General features: G+C 42.7%; 1 protein-coding gene across 2 annotated transcripts in view; it reads left to right on the forward strand.

Annotated features, from left to right (window-relative positions):
• LOC135219326 (uncharacterized) overlaps positions 1–14835 on the forward strand; it is a 298402-nt gene that overhangs the window by 91779 nt on the left and 191788 nt on the right. For both annotated transcript variants that reach the window (XM_064255991.1, XM_064255990.1), the window contains exons 3-5: positions 2051–2109; positions 11817–11960; positions 13059–13285. In XM_064255991.1, coding sequence (XP_064112061.1) covers positions 2051–2109; positions 11817–11960; positions 13059–13285 — 430 coding nt within the window. The remainder of the gene's footprint in view (positions 1–2050; positions 2110–11816; positions 11961–13058; positions 13286–14835) is intronic.

Genomic DNA, 14835 nt, shown 5'->3' on the forward strand with positions numbered 1-14835 from the left:
ATCAAAGGCTATAAGGCGATGTTGGGATCTGTTTTCAGGCACAGAGGATTGGAAGTGTTGTCAAATAGAGATCTTGCAGATCTCATTAAGTCCTTCGATATAGAAAAACCCAAAGGTTCGAAGATATTATCTTGGAACCTAGATGTAGTACTTAAGTGGCTGTCGGAAACTCCGTGTGAGCCGGTGCAAAGAGCATCGTTGAGAGATTTGATGAGAAAGACCTTAATCCTAGTAGCCCTGTGTACAGCTAAAAGAGTGAGTGAAATGAATGCCATGGACAAGAGAATAGGCTTTGCACAGGGTAATGCGGTTTGCGCATTAACCTTGGGGTTTTTGGCAAAAAACGAGATCCCATCCAAACCGTGGCCTCGTTCGTTCAGTATAAAAAACCTCACAGACTTGGTAGGACTGGAAGAAGAAGAGAGGTTACTCTGCCTGGTCAGAGCTCTGAAATGTTATTTACAAAGGACAGAGAAAGTTAGGGGCCCGTCCGATCGTTTATGGTGTTCGGTAAGGAATCCGGCGCACCTGATGTCTAAAAACGCCCTGGCGTTCTTCTTACGTAGCGTAATTGTAGATGCTCATTCACAAGTGAAAGAAACTGACCTTAATAAACTTAAAATGAAAGCTCACAAGGTAAGAGCAGTGGCAACCTCTCTCTCGTTTAAACACAATCTCTCTTTGGACTCGATTATTCAAGCAACGTATTGGAAATGTAAATCAGTGTTCGCCTCACATTACTTACGTGATATTGAAACAGTATGTGAAAATTGCAGTACCCTGGGTTCGTATTTAGCGGCGGGCACAGCATTGGGTAAGGGTGTGTAGGAAGTCATACCTTCCTAGCCTCTCTCTTCGCCTTGAACAAGGTTGTTGAGTTTTTTTAGGGGATGGTAACATTTGGTTATTTGGTACTGTGCCCTGGGTAGGGGCATCCTTTGGTTGACCATGCTAGCCACGGACATTCCTTAGCTGCATGGGTCCCACTGTTTAGAGGACGAGCCATGGCTATACTGTCACGTCCCTATGAGTTAAGACGAGCGACTTCCAGAGGCAGTAATCAACTGTTCAGCTCTCTTAACAGGTAAGGAACCAACAAGCATCTGCATGGATGCTAGCACTAAATATATATTTTGTATTTATTAAATTTTAAAAAGTTATGAGCATATCCATGGATCCCACCACCTACAATGTGGGATTCAGCTATGTAACTACTTGGTAAGTTGCATACATAAAAATGACATTTTTATGATAAAGTAAGATTTTATGTATACTTACCAAGTAGTTACATGATCAAAGCCAACCCTCCTCCCCTCACATGGATTATAGGACATAAACAACTGATTTTCGGGCGGTGTTGGTTCCTCACTCCCCCGATAGTGGGCGGGGGGTATCACCTGACCAAAACAAACTAGCGCTTCCGCGAATTTCAAAAATTCTAGCTGCCGACGGTTTTAGAAACTATAGCTATGTAACTACTTGGTAAGTATACAGAAAATCTTATTTTATCATAAAAATGTCATATTTAGGTATAAATAAAATATAGGCATAAATATTTGAAGTTTAGGACACAATACAGTACACGTAAGCAATAGACTGATTAAGCCACGCTGTTGTCATCACCCAAGTTTCTGTTCCAAATGTGGCAATCCTAGCTTTCCTTGCATTGCATTGGAACAGAGTTCAGTAATGTACATACGTACTTTGTATTCCTATTTTATTTCCTTATCAGATGCTAAGTTCCTTGGTAGGTCATAATTTTGAAAATCACATGAGATCTCTCAGCCTGATAGCATGCAGTAGGTAATTAATCACACATTGAGCTAAATTGACAAGTGGTGCAAGACATATTCAGTTATGTTGAGCACATAGGAATCTTTACCAGCTGCCTCTTCTTGTCAATGTTAGTTAATTAAGATCAAGCACATGAATTGTAAAAAGGTATTTGTGGTACAGATATATTATGTAGAAGATTATTTTTGCATATTTGCCATGAAAATTGCTATCTGTTTTGGTAATCATTGATTTAACCTGTTAATGTCTATTTCAGAAACTGAATTCTGCTCGAGAATGGAACAAGTTTTACCATCAAAAACTTCAAAATAAAGAGTAAGTAAACCATGACATTTGCATTTGTATATAATTTTGTTCAAGCCAAAAGAACAGTCTTCATTATTGTATTTGATGGCATGTAAGAACACCTAATTTACCCCCCTCCTAAAATGGGATCTTAAGTGCAAGTTGAAGCATATGGTAGGCTATCTTTACTCATAACACCACAGGATACAGGCAGTCCCTGGGTTATATTAGGTTTGGGTTATGTCGTCGCGGATTAATGGCACTGTTAACCCCGATGTTCTAGCACTGTAAAGTGGATTTACGGCGCCGTCACCCAGACTTATGGCGTTGTTAACGGCACTGTAAGTGCTATTTATTCCCATTATAATTAGGATGCTTCATAGTGCTATTTATTCCCAATATGATTATGATGCTTAATGTTATGGAGATTTTTGTCTTGCTGCTCACCACTTTTTACTTACATAACATACATTGTACTGTAATATTACTATTGTTTGCTCAGCTATTGTCATTATTATTACTGCTGAAAGTTTTATAATGAAATCCCTCATAAATAGCACCCTTGAGACCAAAGTGTTGCCAGCTATTTATTTGAATTTGGTGGTTACACGAGAGAAATCTTTCTAAAATGCCATGTGTGTATGTATGTATGTATATCTCGAACTGCCCAAACTGTCATTTTATCATTCATTATCATTTGAAATACCTGTTCTTCCCATTTCTATTATAAAGTCATTTCTAACATCTTTAATCAAAGTAAGTCATTTCTAACAACTTCAATCAAAGTGACAGTAATATGAAGGGTACTCAGATCCATGCATTGATTGAGCAGATAAAAAACATATCCCTTAATGAAAAAACAACAAAATATTTATAAAATGCTACTTCACTTATAGAATAAACTGAATTATATTGATCTATTATTATCATTGTAATATGTATAAAAAACCTATTGTCCCAACATTTGTAATTGTGTTTACTGTAGGTACGTGTTGTCATATTCTTTTCTTTCTCTTGATTTAGTGAACCATGCTTCATTTCAAGTTTAGTTGTCTCTATGATTATCACACATATTATAACAGTTTAAAAAAAAATATTTTATCACTATTGATGTTTCGTCTATAATCAACATGAAAATACTGTTTAAAATCTGAATTTCATAATTAAGCAACACAAGGTTACTGTTAAGGGCGAAGTGTTGAAGGAGTCCTTTCTTGAATGACTCCCAGTACATCAGTTGATAGTCCCACCCCATCAACAAGGTAGCCGCAGGTCCAGTCATTCGCTGGGTAGTCTGTATGATCCTTTCTGTCTGACCAACCGGCAAAAATCCCTCTGCTGGGTGTGAATTGTTAAACTCTGGTATGGGTTTCAGTAAAACTGGAAGTCTTTTTACCACTTAACTGATTCGGGGTCTAAATCGCTTGCTGGCAGGGTAGAGGCGCTCGTTTCGTTTCCACTGTTTTTACCTAGCCCCATGGATATCTTTTAACTCTTCTAACTCCCCTTAACACATAACTGATGTCCCATTGTTTGCCCATTACACTATTTCGTTCACTGTTTACTTGGTGTACAGTTGCTAATTTCCTTGTTTCACCACTCTTCGTCAATGTTGTGCGACAAACTCCTTGTATTAACCATGATTTGTTCGCTTGTATTACTGTATGTCAGCTAACATTACTTAGCACAAACATTATTTTACCCCACGTTATTTTACCCGATTTAGGTAATTTGTGGGTTTGATCAACTTAGGATGACACGAGAGGAGTAAGTTTACATGCACAATGTAAAGGATATGCAAAAATCAGAATCAAGGGAAACATTTAATAACAATATATTCTCTAAGTTACAAAAAGGCACCCCTGAAATTATTACTGAAGTTTACATTAAGTGGTAAAAGCGAATGGGAGTTACTCGAAACGCTTGCCCTTCGGGCACTGTTATACAGTGGACCCCCCGTATTTGCGTTCTCCAGATTCGCGGACTCACACATTCGCGGATTTCTCTTGGGAACGTTTCCCTGCATTATTCGTGGAAAATTCGCGCATTCGCGGTATTTTTCTATGGTAAATATCCACAAATTCCTGGGTTTTTTTTTTATGAATTTCATCATAAAATGCACTTTTTGTGATAAAACTATTAAAAAAACCATGTAGGAAAATTTTTAGTGGGTTTTTCTTGACTTTTAACTAACAAAATAGGCTGTTTTTAGCATTTTTATAGGGGTTCCAAACATTCGCGGATTCTAACTATTCACGGGGGGGTCTGGTACGCATCCCCCGCGAATACGGGGGGACCACTGTACATACCTCTACCCTCAATGACCGGCGGGGGAAAAGTGTGTCACCTTGCTGGACCATCCCACATGCCCTCCAATGTGACATTGGCGATGCCAGGTGGTAATTGGTTGTCCTGGCTCAAAAGACCTAAAGAGCCAGTCAGGATGGGATATAGGTGCACGTCTCTGGCATTTCAAACGCAGTCCTTGTTATAACAACTTTTTGTACATGAACTTTCCTGTCAGACATATACGTACTTAGCTTAAGTCTCTGACGTCACGACAGAATTCAAAACTCGCGGCAAACGCGACAGGTAGGTCAGGTGATCTACCTTACCCGCCGCTGGGAAGCGGGTGTAAGAACCAACGTACCTTTCTTGCCAGATTTTTTCTGTCGTCAGTGTCGACCACACCTGTTGTCGGTACCTCTTGACAGTTGGATTCTTTTCTCGTTTTCTCCCTGGATTGTTTCTACGGACTTTTGGTGAAGTACCCGATCTTTTGGCCTGGCATTCGCGATTTGTGGACCGTTATTTGACTTTTCTTTGGATTTTTCTTTGGATTCATGATGTCTGATGTTGATACTAAGAAAACTGCTATGTTTAGAGTTTGTTGTATGACTGAGTGTAAGGTGAGGCTACCGAAAGCTGCGGTAGACCCTTACACAGTATGTTTGAAGTGTAGAGGGAATGAATGCACCTTTAATAATCCTTGTAATGAATGTCAAAAGCTGGATGAGGATGAATGGAAGTCTTTGTCTTCCTACTTGAGGAAGCTTGAAAAGGATAAAGTTAGGAAAGCTTTTTCTAGGAGCAGTAGTAGATCTCGTATTAGCGAGTTGGATATAGATAATCCTATTTTAGAAGTAGCTCCTTTGTCAGTTTCAGCTCCTGCTCCCTGCACCGAAGCCGAAGATGCGCCTTCGGAAGTGGCCTCCATGAAAGGCACCATTCGCAGTATGGAGATGAAAATTAAACATTTAGAAGGTAAGAGTGATTCCAATAGTGATTTGTGCAGTGATCCCAGTGCAGTGGAGGGTGCGTCTGATCAGCTCCCTAATGCTTCCAGGCCTAGACCTCTTCCAGACTCCCAGTCCCAGTGGAGGAGGAAAGTCGAAAGCCGCAGGAAGGTTAGGGAGCATCCCCACCGGTCAGGCGTCCCCTCGGTAGCTCTTGTTGATCGTTCCCAGGCTACCTTGGATCGCTCCAAGAGAGAAATCTTGCGCCAATGCTTCTCGTCTTCGCCTTTGCCTTCTCCTAAACGAGGATGGAGCTCTTCGGAAGCCTCGCGCCCTTCGAAGAGAGCCTGGAACGCTCCCTGCGCCCTTCCATCCAGCCCTGAAGTTTTTTCGGAAGAGCCTGAGGTGGAAGCGAAGAAACGTAAGAGATCTCTGGAGTATCATTCCCCGAGCAGAGATCGAGCCTCGTCACCTGTTCAAGAGTTTGTGAATTCTCCTGCAAGGGTGTTGCGTAACCTTCAGGCGCAGATTTCGGCTCTGGCTGGCTCTCTTTGCGTGTCGTCTCGTCGTAAGGCTAAGGACGTTTGTCCGCTTCCCTGTAAGAATAGCTCCAGGCTCCCCTCTCCTGACTCTCGCTATTCGACAGAAGCGGCCCACTCGCCTCTGCGTTCGGAGTCTCGCAGGAGACTTTCTGCTTCGGACAAGATCCCATCTGCGTCCAAGCGCCATTCGCCTGACAGACAGGATGTCTTTGTTTCTCCTTCGGACAAGGAGCAGGCTTCTCGTAGGAGATCTTCGCCCTACAGACGCTCTTCTCGAGACAGGATCGCTCCCCTTGATAGGCACCAAGAGCCTAGTAGGCGCTACTCGCCTGTAGCCGCTCCTCGTCTCGCCTCCACTCTCCTGTGACAAGCGCCCTAAATGGACAGGCGCTCTTCGCTGGACAGGCTTCAAGAGCCTGTTAGGCGCGATTCTCCTGCCAGGCGCTCTTCACCTGACTTTCACTCTCCTCGAGTCAGGCGCCGAGATCATGGCAGCGCTCTCCCCTGGTAGGCGCTCTCCCAGTAGGCGCTCGTCGCCAGAGAGCCTCTCTCCTCGTTTCAGGTGCCAAGAGCCTGGTAGCCGCTTCTCTCATGGTAGGCGCTGTTCGCCTGGTAGCCGCTCTCCTTTGGATAGGCGCCAAGAGCCTGATAGAAGTTTTTCTTCAAAAAGGCGCTCTGCTCCTGACAGCCGCCTTACTCCTGTTAGGCTCCAAGAGTCTGGGAAACGCCCTCCTCAAGACAAGAAGGATTTTGCGAGTAGGCAAGTTCCAGAAGTTTTGTCTCCAAGAGTCAAACCTCACTCTTCTAGAGACTTTTCTAAAGGTAGCCGCGCCTCTAAGGATCATGAGGGCTCTTCTGATGACGAAGAACAGGATCCCTCGGAAGAAGAAGGACCAAAAGACTCCTCTGTTTCCTCGTATAAGAGGGTAACAGATTTGCTCCTTCAAGAGTTTGGAGATATCCTTTCTCCTGTGGCTCCTCCTTCTCCTCTTTCTTTGTTCTCCACTTCGAAGACTTCGAAGGTTTCATCTTGTGTAAGGATGAAACCGACTATTTCAATGAAGAAGGCACTTAGAGGTTTTGGGGAATGGCTCCTTGCTAAGGAAGAGAAAGGGAAGACTGTTTTCTCTTTCCTCCGTCTAAAACTGACTGGCAGATTAGGGTTCTGGTACGAATCAGGGGAACCTTTAGGCCTCGCTCTCCCTTCTTCTGCTGACTCGGACTTCTCTTCACTGGTGGATTCCGCTCGTCGACTTGCCCTCTGTCTGCCAAGACTACGTGGGGGATGAACGAACTTGACCACCTACTGAAGGGAATGTTCCGAGTCCTGGAAGTTTCAACTTCCTTGACTGGTCTTTAGGAGTTCTGGCTAGAAGACCCAGACCCCGGTTTCCCTGTCTCCTGAAGATCTTAATTGCGTCCTCACTTGCATGGACAAAGCAGTGAGAGACGGCTCGAGTGAAGTCTCTTTCATTGTTTGGAGCCGAAGTGATAAAGAAGCGGTCGGTTTACTGTTCGTTTCTCACGAAGGCAGTTTCGCATGCACAAAGGGCCTCACTTCTTTATGCTCAGCTCTCTCCTCTGCTTTTCCCCAAGAAAATCATTCAGGATGTCTCGAGTGCCCTTTCAGCCAAGGCTACTCAGGACATGTTAGCCCAGTCGGCCAGGAAACCTCGCTCAGTCTTCCAACCCAAGACCAAGAAAGAGACTCCTCTGAGGCAGGAGCCCTTTCGAGGAGGACCCACTGCCAGAGTTTCTTCAACCAGAGGATCTAGACCTTTTAAGAGAGGTAAAACCTTCTCTAGGTCAATCAGAGGCAAGAAATAGCGATCAAGGACTCCAGACATCAGTGGGTGCCAGACTACTGAAATTTGCCGACGTCTGGGCCCACAAAGGGGCAGACAATTGGTCCCTATCGATTGTCAGCAAAGGATATCTCATTCCTTTCTCGTCAAGGCCACCATTGACGACGACTCCGAGGGAGTTGGTGGCCAGGTACAAGGACCCCATCATGAATCAAGCCCTTTCTCTAGCAGTAGATCTGATGCTAGAGAAGGAGGCTATAGAACTAGTGGAAGATCCCCGCTCTGCGGGTTTTTACAACAGGCTATTCCTAGTTCCGAAGAACTCAGGAGGATGGAGACCGGTTTTGGATGTAAGCGCCCTGAACGTCTGTGGAAAAGAGGAAGTTCGCCCTGGAGACGACTTCCTCAGTGTTAGTGGCTCTTTGTCCAGGGGACTGGATGGTGTCACTAGACCTTCAGGACGCTTACTTTCATGTGCCGATCCATCCTTCTTCACGGAAGTATCTGCGATTCATGATGGGAGGAAACATCTTCCAATTCAAGGCCTTGTGCTTCGGCCTGTCGACTGCACCCAAGTTTTCACGGGGTTAATGAAAAACGTGGCGCAGTGGCTACATTTGGAGGGAGTGAGGGTGTCGCTTTATCTCGACGACTGGCTAATCAGAGCAGAGTCTCAAGAAAGATGTCTGGAGGACCTTCAAAGACTTACATTGGCAAGTTCTCTGGGACTTCTGGTGAACTTCCAGAAGTCTCAATTAATCCCCAGTCAAGAGCGGATCTATCTGGGGATTCGGATAGTTTCTCTGGCTTTTCGGGCTTTTCCGTTGCCAGAGAGGATAGCTCGTTGCTACGAGAAACTAACGACCTTCCTAGAGAAAGATGCATGCACAGCGAGGGAGTGGATGAGTCTGCTGGGGACACTCTCCTCGTTGGAGCAATTCGTTTCTCTAGGAAGGTTGCATCTCAGGCCTCTACAGTTCTTCCTATACTAGAACTGGAGGCGTCTCTCCCTAGATCTGGAGTTCTCCTTCAAGATCTCAAGGGGAATCAAGAGGGACCTTCGGTGGTGGAACAACCCACTCTGTTTTGTGGAAGGAATGTCTCTTTACATGCCGAACCCCAACCATGTGTTGTTTTCCGACGCGTCGGAAGCAGGTTGGGGAGCGACGCTCGGGACAAGAGAAGTGTCAGGCACTGGAAGGGGGATCAGGTGTCCTGGCACATCAACAAGAAAGAGTTGATGGCAGTCTGGATGGCATTGAAAAGCCTTCGAGCCCCACGTCCGAAATGCAGTAGTTTCAGGTCAATTCGGACAACACACCACAGCCTTGGCGTACATCAAAAAAACAGGGGGGGACACACTCCTTCTCCCTGTACAAAACAGCAAGGGATTTCTGCTGTGGTCTCAAACAAGGAAGATCAGTCTTCTCACCAGATTCGTACAGAGAGAAAGGAACGTCAGGGCCGATCTCCTGAGCAGGAAGAATCAACTCCTGCCTTCCGAGTGGACCCTCCACTCAGAAGTATGCCAAGACCTGTGGAGAAGATGGGGCAGGCCTCACATCGACCTCTTTGCAACAGCAAGGAACGCAAGGATAGAACTTTACTGCTCCCCGATCTCAGACCCAGGAGCAGTATCAGTGGATGCGTTTCTCCTAGATTGGACAGGTCTAGATGTCTACGCCTTTCCCCCCTTCTAAGTACTGGGACAAACCCTCAAGAAATTTGCTATCTCGGAGATGACAAGAATGACGCTAGTAGCTCCGTTCTGGCCCGCCAAGATTGGTTCACAGAGGTACTGGAATGGTTGGTGGACTTTCCAAGAGCACTTCCACAAAGACAAGATTTGCTCAGACAACCCCACTTCAACAGGTATCACAGAAACCTCCCCGCTCTCAATCTGACTGGCTTTCGACTGTCAAAAGTCTTGTCAGAGCGAAGGGGTTTTCAACAAAAGCTGCTAAGGCTATCGCCTCAGCTAGAAGACCTTCGACCCTTAAAGTCTACCAGTCGAAGTGGGACGTCTTTCGCCGGTGGTGCAGGAACCAGAAGTTTTCCTCTTCCAGTACCTCTGTGACTCAGATTGCAGATTTCCTAGTTTTCCTCAGAGAAAATGCGGTTTGGCAGTATCTACCATCAAAGGCTACCGGAGCATGCTGGCTGCAGTGTTCAGACATAGGAACTTAGATCTTTCGAATAACAAAGATCTGCATGATCTATTAAGATCTTTCGAAACTGCCAAGAAAACTTCGAACGAAGTTCCAAGTTGGAATCTGGATGTGGTTCTTTGTTTCCTGAGGTCCTCTAGGTTTGAGCCACCACAGTTAGCCTCCTTCAAAGATCTTACGAGGAAAGCTCTGTTTCTCATGGCTCTAGCATCCGCTAAAAGGGTTAGTGAGATTCATGCCCTGGAAGGAAGGGTAGGTTTCAAAGGAGATTCCGTGATTTGTTCCTTCCTTCCTTCGTTTTTAGCATGAATGAGAACCCCTCAAATCCTTGGCCAAGGAGCTTTGAGGTTCGTGGATTATCTGCCCTAGTAGGGGAAGAACCCGAAAGAACTCTGCCCTGTTAGGAGTTTAAAATACTACCTTCAGAAGAAGAAAACCCTTAAGGGCATTGAGGACAGACTATGGTGCTCTGTAAAGGACCCCAGCAGACCATTGTCGAAAAATGCGCTGTCTTTCTTCATTAGAAGTCTAGTGAAAGAAGCACATAGATCTTGTAATGAAGAACATTTCAAGCTCCTAAAAGTCAAGGCTCATGAAGTGAGAGCCATTGCCACTTCCTTGGCCTTTAATAAGAATATGTCTCTTCAGAATCTGATGAAAACTACATTCTGGAGATGTAATTCAGTATTCGCCAACCACTACCTTAAAGACGTCAGTATTACATATGACGAGTGCTTCGCATTAGGCCCGTACGTATCGGCGGATTCGGTGCTGGGGCAGGGAGCTGGAACATATCCTTAGTAGTTTTTCCCTTGTTCCCTTTTTGGTAATTGAGTTCATATGGTTGTATGAAAAATGATGCAGGTAGGCATCTTTTTTCGTTTCGTAATACTAATAACTTTAATTTGTTTAGGTGATCGGATTTGGTTTGAAGCTCCCTGCGTTGGTAGTGGACAAGTTCTGTCATAGAAGAGGGCGAACCCCCATTGACATGATCCGACTTGGGTTCTACTAAGTAAGCGGATATCAAGTCCCGTTAGTAGACCCAAAGAGTCTTTTCAGCTGTAGGTCACGCCCTCGCTGTAGCTCTTATGGCTATGCAGACTAATAGACAGTACCTATGAAGTCTTCAGCCTAAACAGGTAAGAACCAAGGTTATTTTTATCCTACAACAGGTGTTGTTTACCTTTTCTTTGTTATTTTCTGTCTTGTACCCTCCACCAAGGGTGTCAATCAGCTAAGTATATGTCTGACAGGAAAGTTCATGTACAAAAATGATATTGTTATTTTACAATAAAGTTTTGTACATACTTACCTGGCAGACATATACGATTGATGGCCCGCCCAGCCTCCCCTCAGGAGACAGGTATAAGAGAGAAAAAATCTGGAGAAAAGCGTACGTTGGTTCTTACACCCGCTTCCCAGCGGCGGGTAAGGTAGATCACCTGACCTACCTGTCGCGTTTGCCGCGAGTTTTGAATTCTGTCGTGACGTCAGAGACGTAAGCTAAGTATATGTCTGCCAGGTAAGTATGTACAAAACTTTATTGTAAAATAACAATATCATTTTTTCTTATAACAACATCACCGGGAACTATTTTTGTCCTTTATTCCAATTCACAAAGGAGCACTGTTTTAAGCTATTTATGGGGAGGGGAGGATTATAACTGGTCACCAGTCCTATATGCTTTAAATTTTAAGAATAATTTTTCTTTATTTAAGATTTTAACTATAAAGTGAGGGTCAGTTTCATATAATTTTTGAAAATTAAAGTTTGTTGTCATACTTTATGCTTACAGAACTATTTAGTTAGCCTGATCTATCTCTAGTCATGGACTGTAAATTACTAAAAAAAAATGATCACATTTATGTTTCAAAAATTATGAGGAATTAAGTAAGAATAAAGTAATTTTCTCCTAATGAGTGTAATGTAACTGTAAGAAATTTATTATGTTTGTGGATTTGAATGAAAGTTTTGACTTTTCAGAAAATTTCTTCATATAGCTGTAGACTATGAGAGAGAGAAGCAGCGCAATGTTGAACTCCAGTTGGCATATGATCAGCGGACACGTGATTCAACTTATGTTCGTGAACAGATGACATCACTGTTACTAGACTTTGAACCTTTAAAGTAAGTGTGTTATTTGTTATAGTATCTTGAAAAAAGTAATAATATTGATGGATGTAAATTCTTATCAGAGTGAAGATGGGAATTCAGATTCTTCTGGAAATGTTTATAAACAGACTGTAGTATAAAGGGAGCCGTAATTTTAACCTTTCTTGATAGCCCTCAGTCTTAGTACAGTGCTACTAGTATTAGAGAATACAATTCAACTTACAATTCCATGAAACTTTTTGGAAGAGAATCATATAAGAGGTCATGGTGCAATTGGCACTCTTCAAAGCAATATGATTGCAAAATGTCCTCTTACAAATGCCAGACTATTTGAAAAATGTTGAAGAGAGAGTTTTGAATTTTAGTATCTTGACAAAGGTTCAAATGTCATTGTAGTATGGGATGACGGACGGCAATGGTATTGTTAACTTAACAGCAAATCAACATGCAGCATACCCATTAACAAAAGTAAAATGTTACTCAAAAGTTCAATAAAAGTAAATACTAATGATAATTATGCTTTCTTTGATTAGAAAATTTCATATTGATTTTTGTGAGTGAATTCTCTCTCTCTCTAATACCATATTTATAAATATATCTTGTTCTGAGTTTCTATTCATCATCTACTCTCCATGGCAGTTAAAGAAAGACTATCACGTCGCGGAATGCGATGCTCGGTCGCTGACTGGCTCCCACCTCATACGCGCAGGAGTTGCTAGATCTCACAGATTCCTTGCTATACAATCTTTGATTGTTTTAACTGGTTTCTAGCTGTGCGATAAAAATGATCCTGTTGTTAACTGAAGGCTTGTTGTTAGCTATGAAAAATACAAATTGATTAAAAAATCAGTCATTTCCAATTTAATTCACCCCATTATTAGAAGAAGTTATCATCTAATAATTCTACCTTCATCACATGATACAGTTAGAAAATTGGAATTAAGTGGATGTGTAATTGAGTACTATAATTTTTTTTTTTTTTTTTTTTTTTTGCCAGAAGGTTTATATATTTGTCAAAATATGGTGTTCAAAGGTTTGATGGGTAAACATTTGATTATTTGGACTATTTAGTGAATTTAGTATCATATATGTAACGTTGTCTTTACTTTCTAGGGAAAAATTAAGAAAGGCAGAATGTGAAGCAAAAGAGCACAGTGAACAACGAGTAAAATTGGAACATCAAATGAGTAGTCTTCAGTTTTCACATGAACAGCTTCAGCATCAGCTAAGAGAACTGAAGGAAAAAGCAGACTACAGGCTAGCTGAAACTCTAGAGCGAAAACTTCAGACTGCCCGCACAGAGATAAGACGACTAAAGCTGATTATTGAGAGCAAAACATGTAAGTATAGAAGACTACTGTACTACTCTGAAGTAAAGCATGCTTTTACTTGCTATTGATGCTAGCTACCTTTGATGTTATGAAATTAAAAAATTGCAGAGTTCAGTTACTGTACTTTGGTTTTGAACTGCTCACTCCAGGCCTTGTTTGTAGTAAATGGTGTTTTCTGGTCCTGGAATCCTAAAACAGTACTGCTCTACATTTGATTTTCTCTGTGGGTCTTGAGCTAGTTTGCTTTAACATGGTGGTTGGCTTGGTCTTTAAATATATTCTGATGGCATTCCAGTAGTAGCAAAGTGATGATGGAGTACATTGTATATTCAGAGCTGTGGAGGTACTGTTATCATTATTTGATGGAAATGCAACTATGGTGATTATAGATCCTTCTACACCCAAAATAGTATCAATTCAGGGTAGTAGGTTATATTTTATGCAAATAGATATTGATTCAGTTAAATCTAGAATTGAATTTTGTGTAACAATTTGAGTTTTGTATCGAATGTGTCTAGTGCATTAGCAGGAACAGTGTTCCCATGTTCCTTTGGCCACTCTGCCGATGCAGTTTTGCCTGTTACCTTGGCGCCTCTGCCGACAGGCCTGGTAGTCCTGAGGTTTCTAGACAACTAACATCCCAGGATGTTCGATGACTGTGTCCTCTATCTCCTGCCTTTGCTTTTTGGTCCTCCATGGACTGAGTTTGATTGCAATCACATGACAGTTATGGTAGGTCTAAATCTTCATGTATTATGGTAGGCTGGATTTTGTTTTTGACGCTGTTGTCCCATGGAAATTCAGGTGGTTTGTCCGAGCCAGATCACTGTTTGCGATCCATAGTGAGTGCTGCTGCTGTGCCTGCAACCATTGCTAGGATCCCTGAGGCTGTAGTTAGGCTATCAGGAGTAAGCGTTTGCACACGTTCTCCCCCTTTGATCACCGATGGTCCAAGTTTTGTTTTAGACAAGGCCACTGATATGGTGCCAGTTGTGCCACTTCACTCAGGTGTAGTAACACTTAGTTGTAAAAGCCTTGGTAAAGTTCTTTTGGAAGGTCATTGAATTGCGTTCAGGAATTTACCACCTCTTCAACCAGCTCTTAACCTTTCATTCGTACAAGCAACCTGGAGATGAGGCTGGCATTGAGTCAGGAAGTATTTTCTTCATTAGAGAAGAAAGCATTAGAGAATGTACCAGCTATTTTGCTGGGCTTTTGACATCAGACTGTTTCCAGTAGAGTGTTCCCCCATATTTTTGGGGGGATAGGTACCAGACCCCCAGCAAATAGTTGAAACCCCCATAGTATTTTAGGCAAATTAGATGAAAAAAGGCCAAATAGGGAAAAATATTAAGTGTTTTATATTTGACAGAGACTCCTCAAGCATTACAAAACAAAGATGCAAAGAGTTCCCCTCTGTCAGATGGGTGCAACCCCTTATTTTGGGGGGTAACCTCACCTTCGAAAGGTATATTTCCCCATATTTACACGTAGCAAGACGTGGCAAGTTCTTGCCAGCTTTGACTGTATTTAGCTCCAGTCAACCTTTGCTCGCATTC

The sequence above is a fragment of the Macrobrachium nipponense genome, chromosome 1 (genome assembly GCF_015104395.2).
Source record: "Macrobrachium nipponense isolate FS-2020 chromosome 1, ASM1510439v2, whole genome shotgun sequence".
NCBI classification, from domain to species: Eukaryota; Metazoa; Arthropoda; class Malacostraca; order Decapoda; family Palaemonidae; genus Macrobrachium; species Macrobrachium nipponense.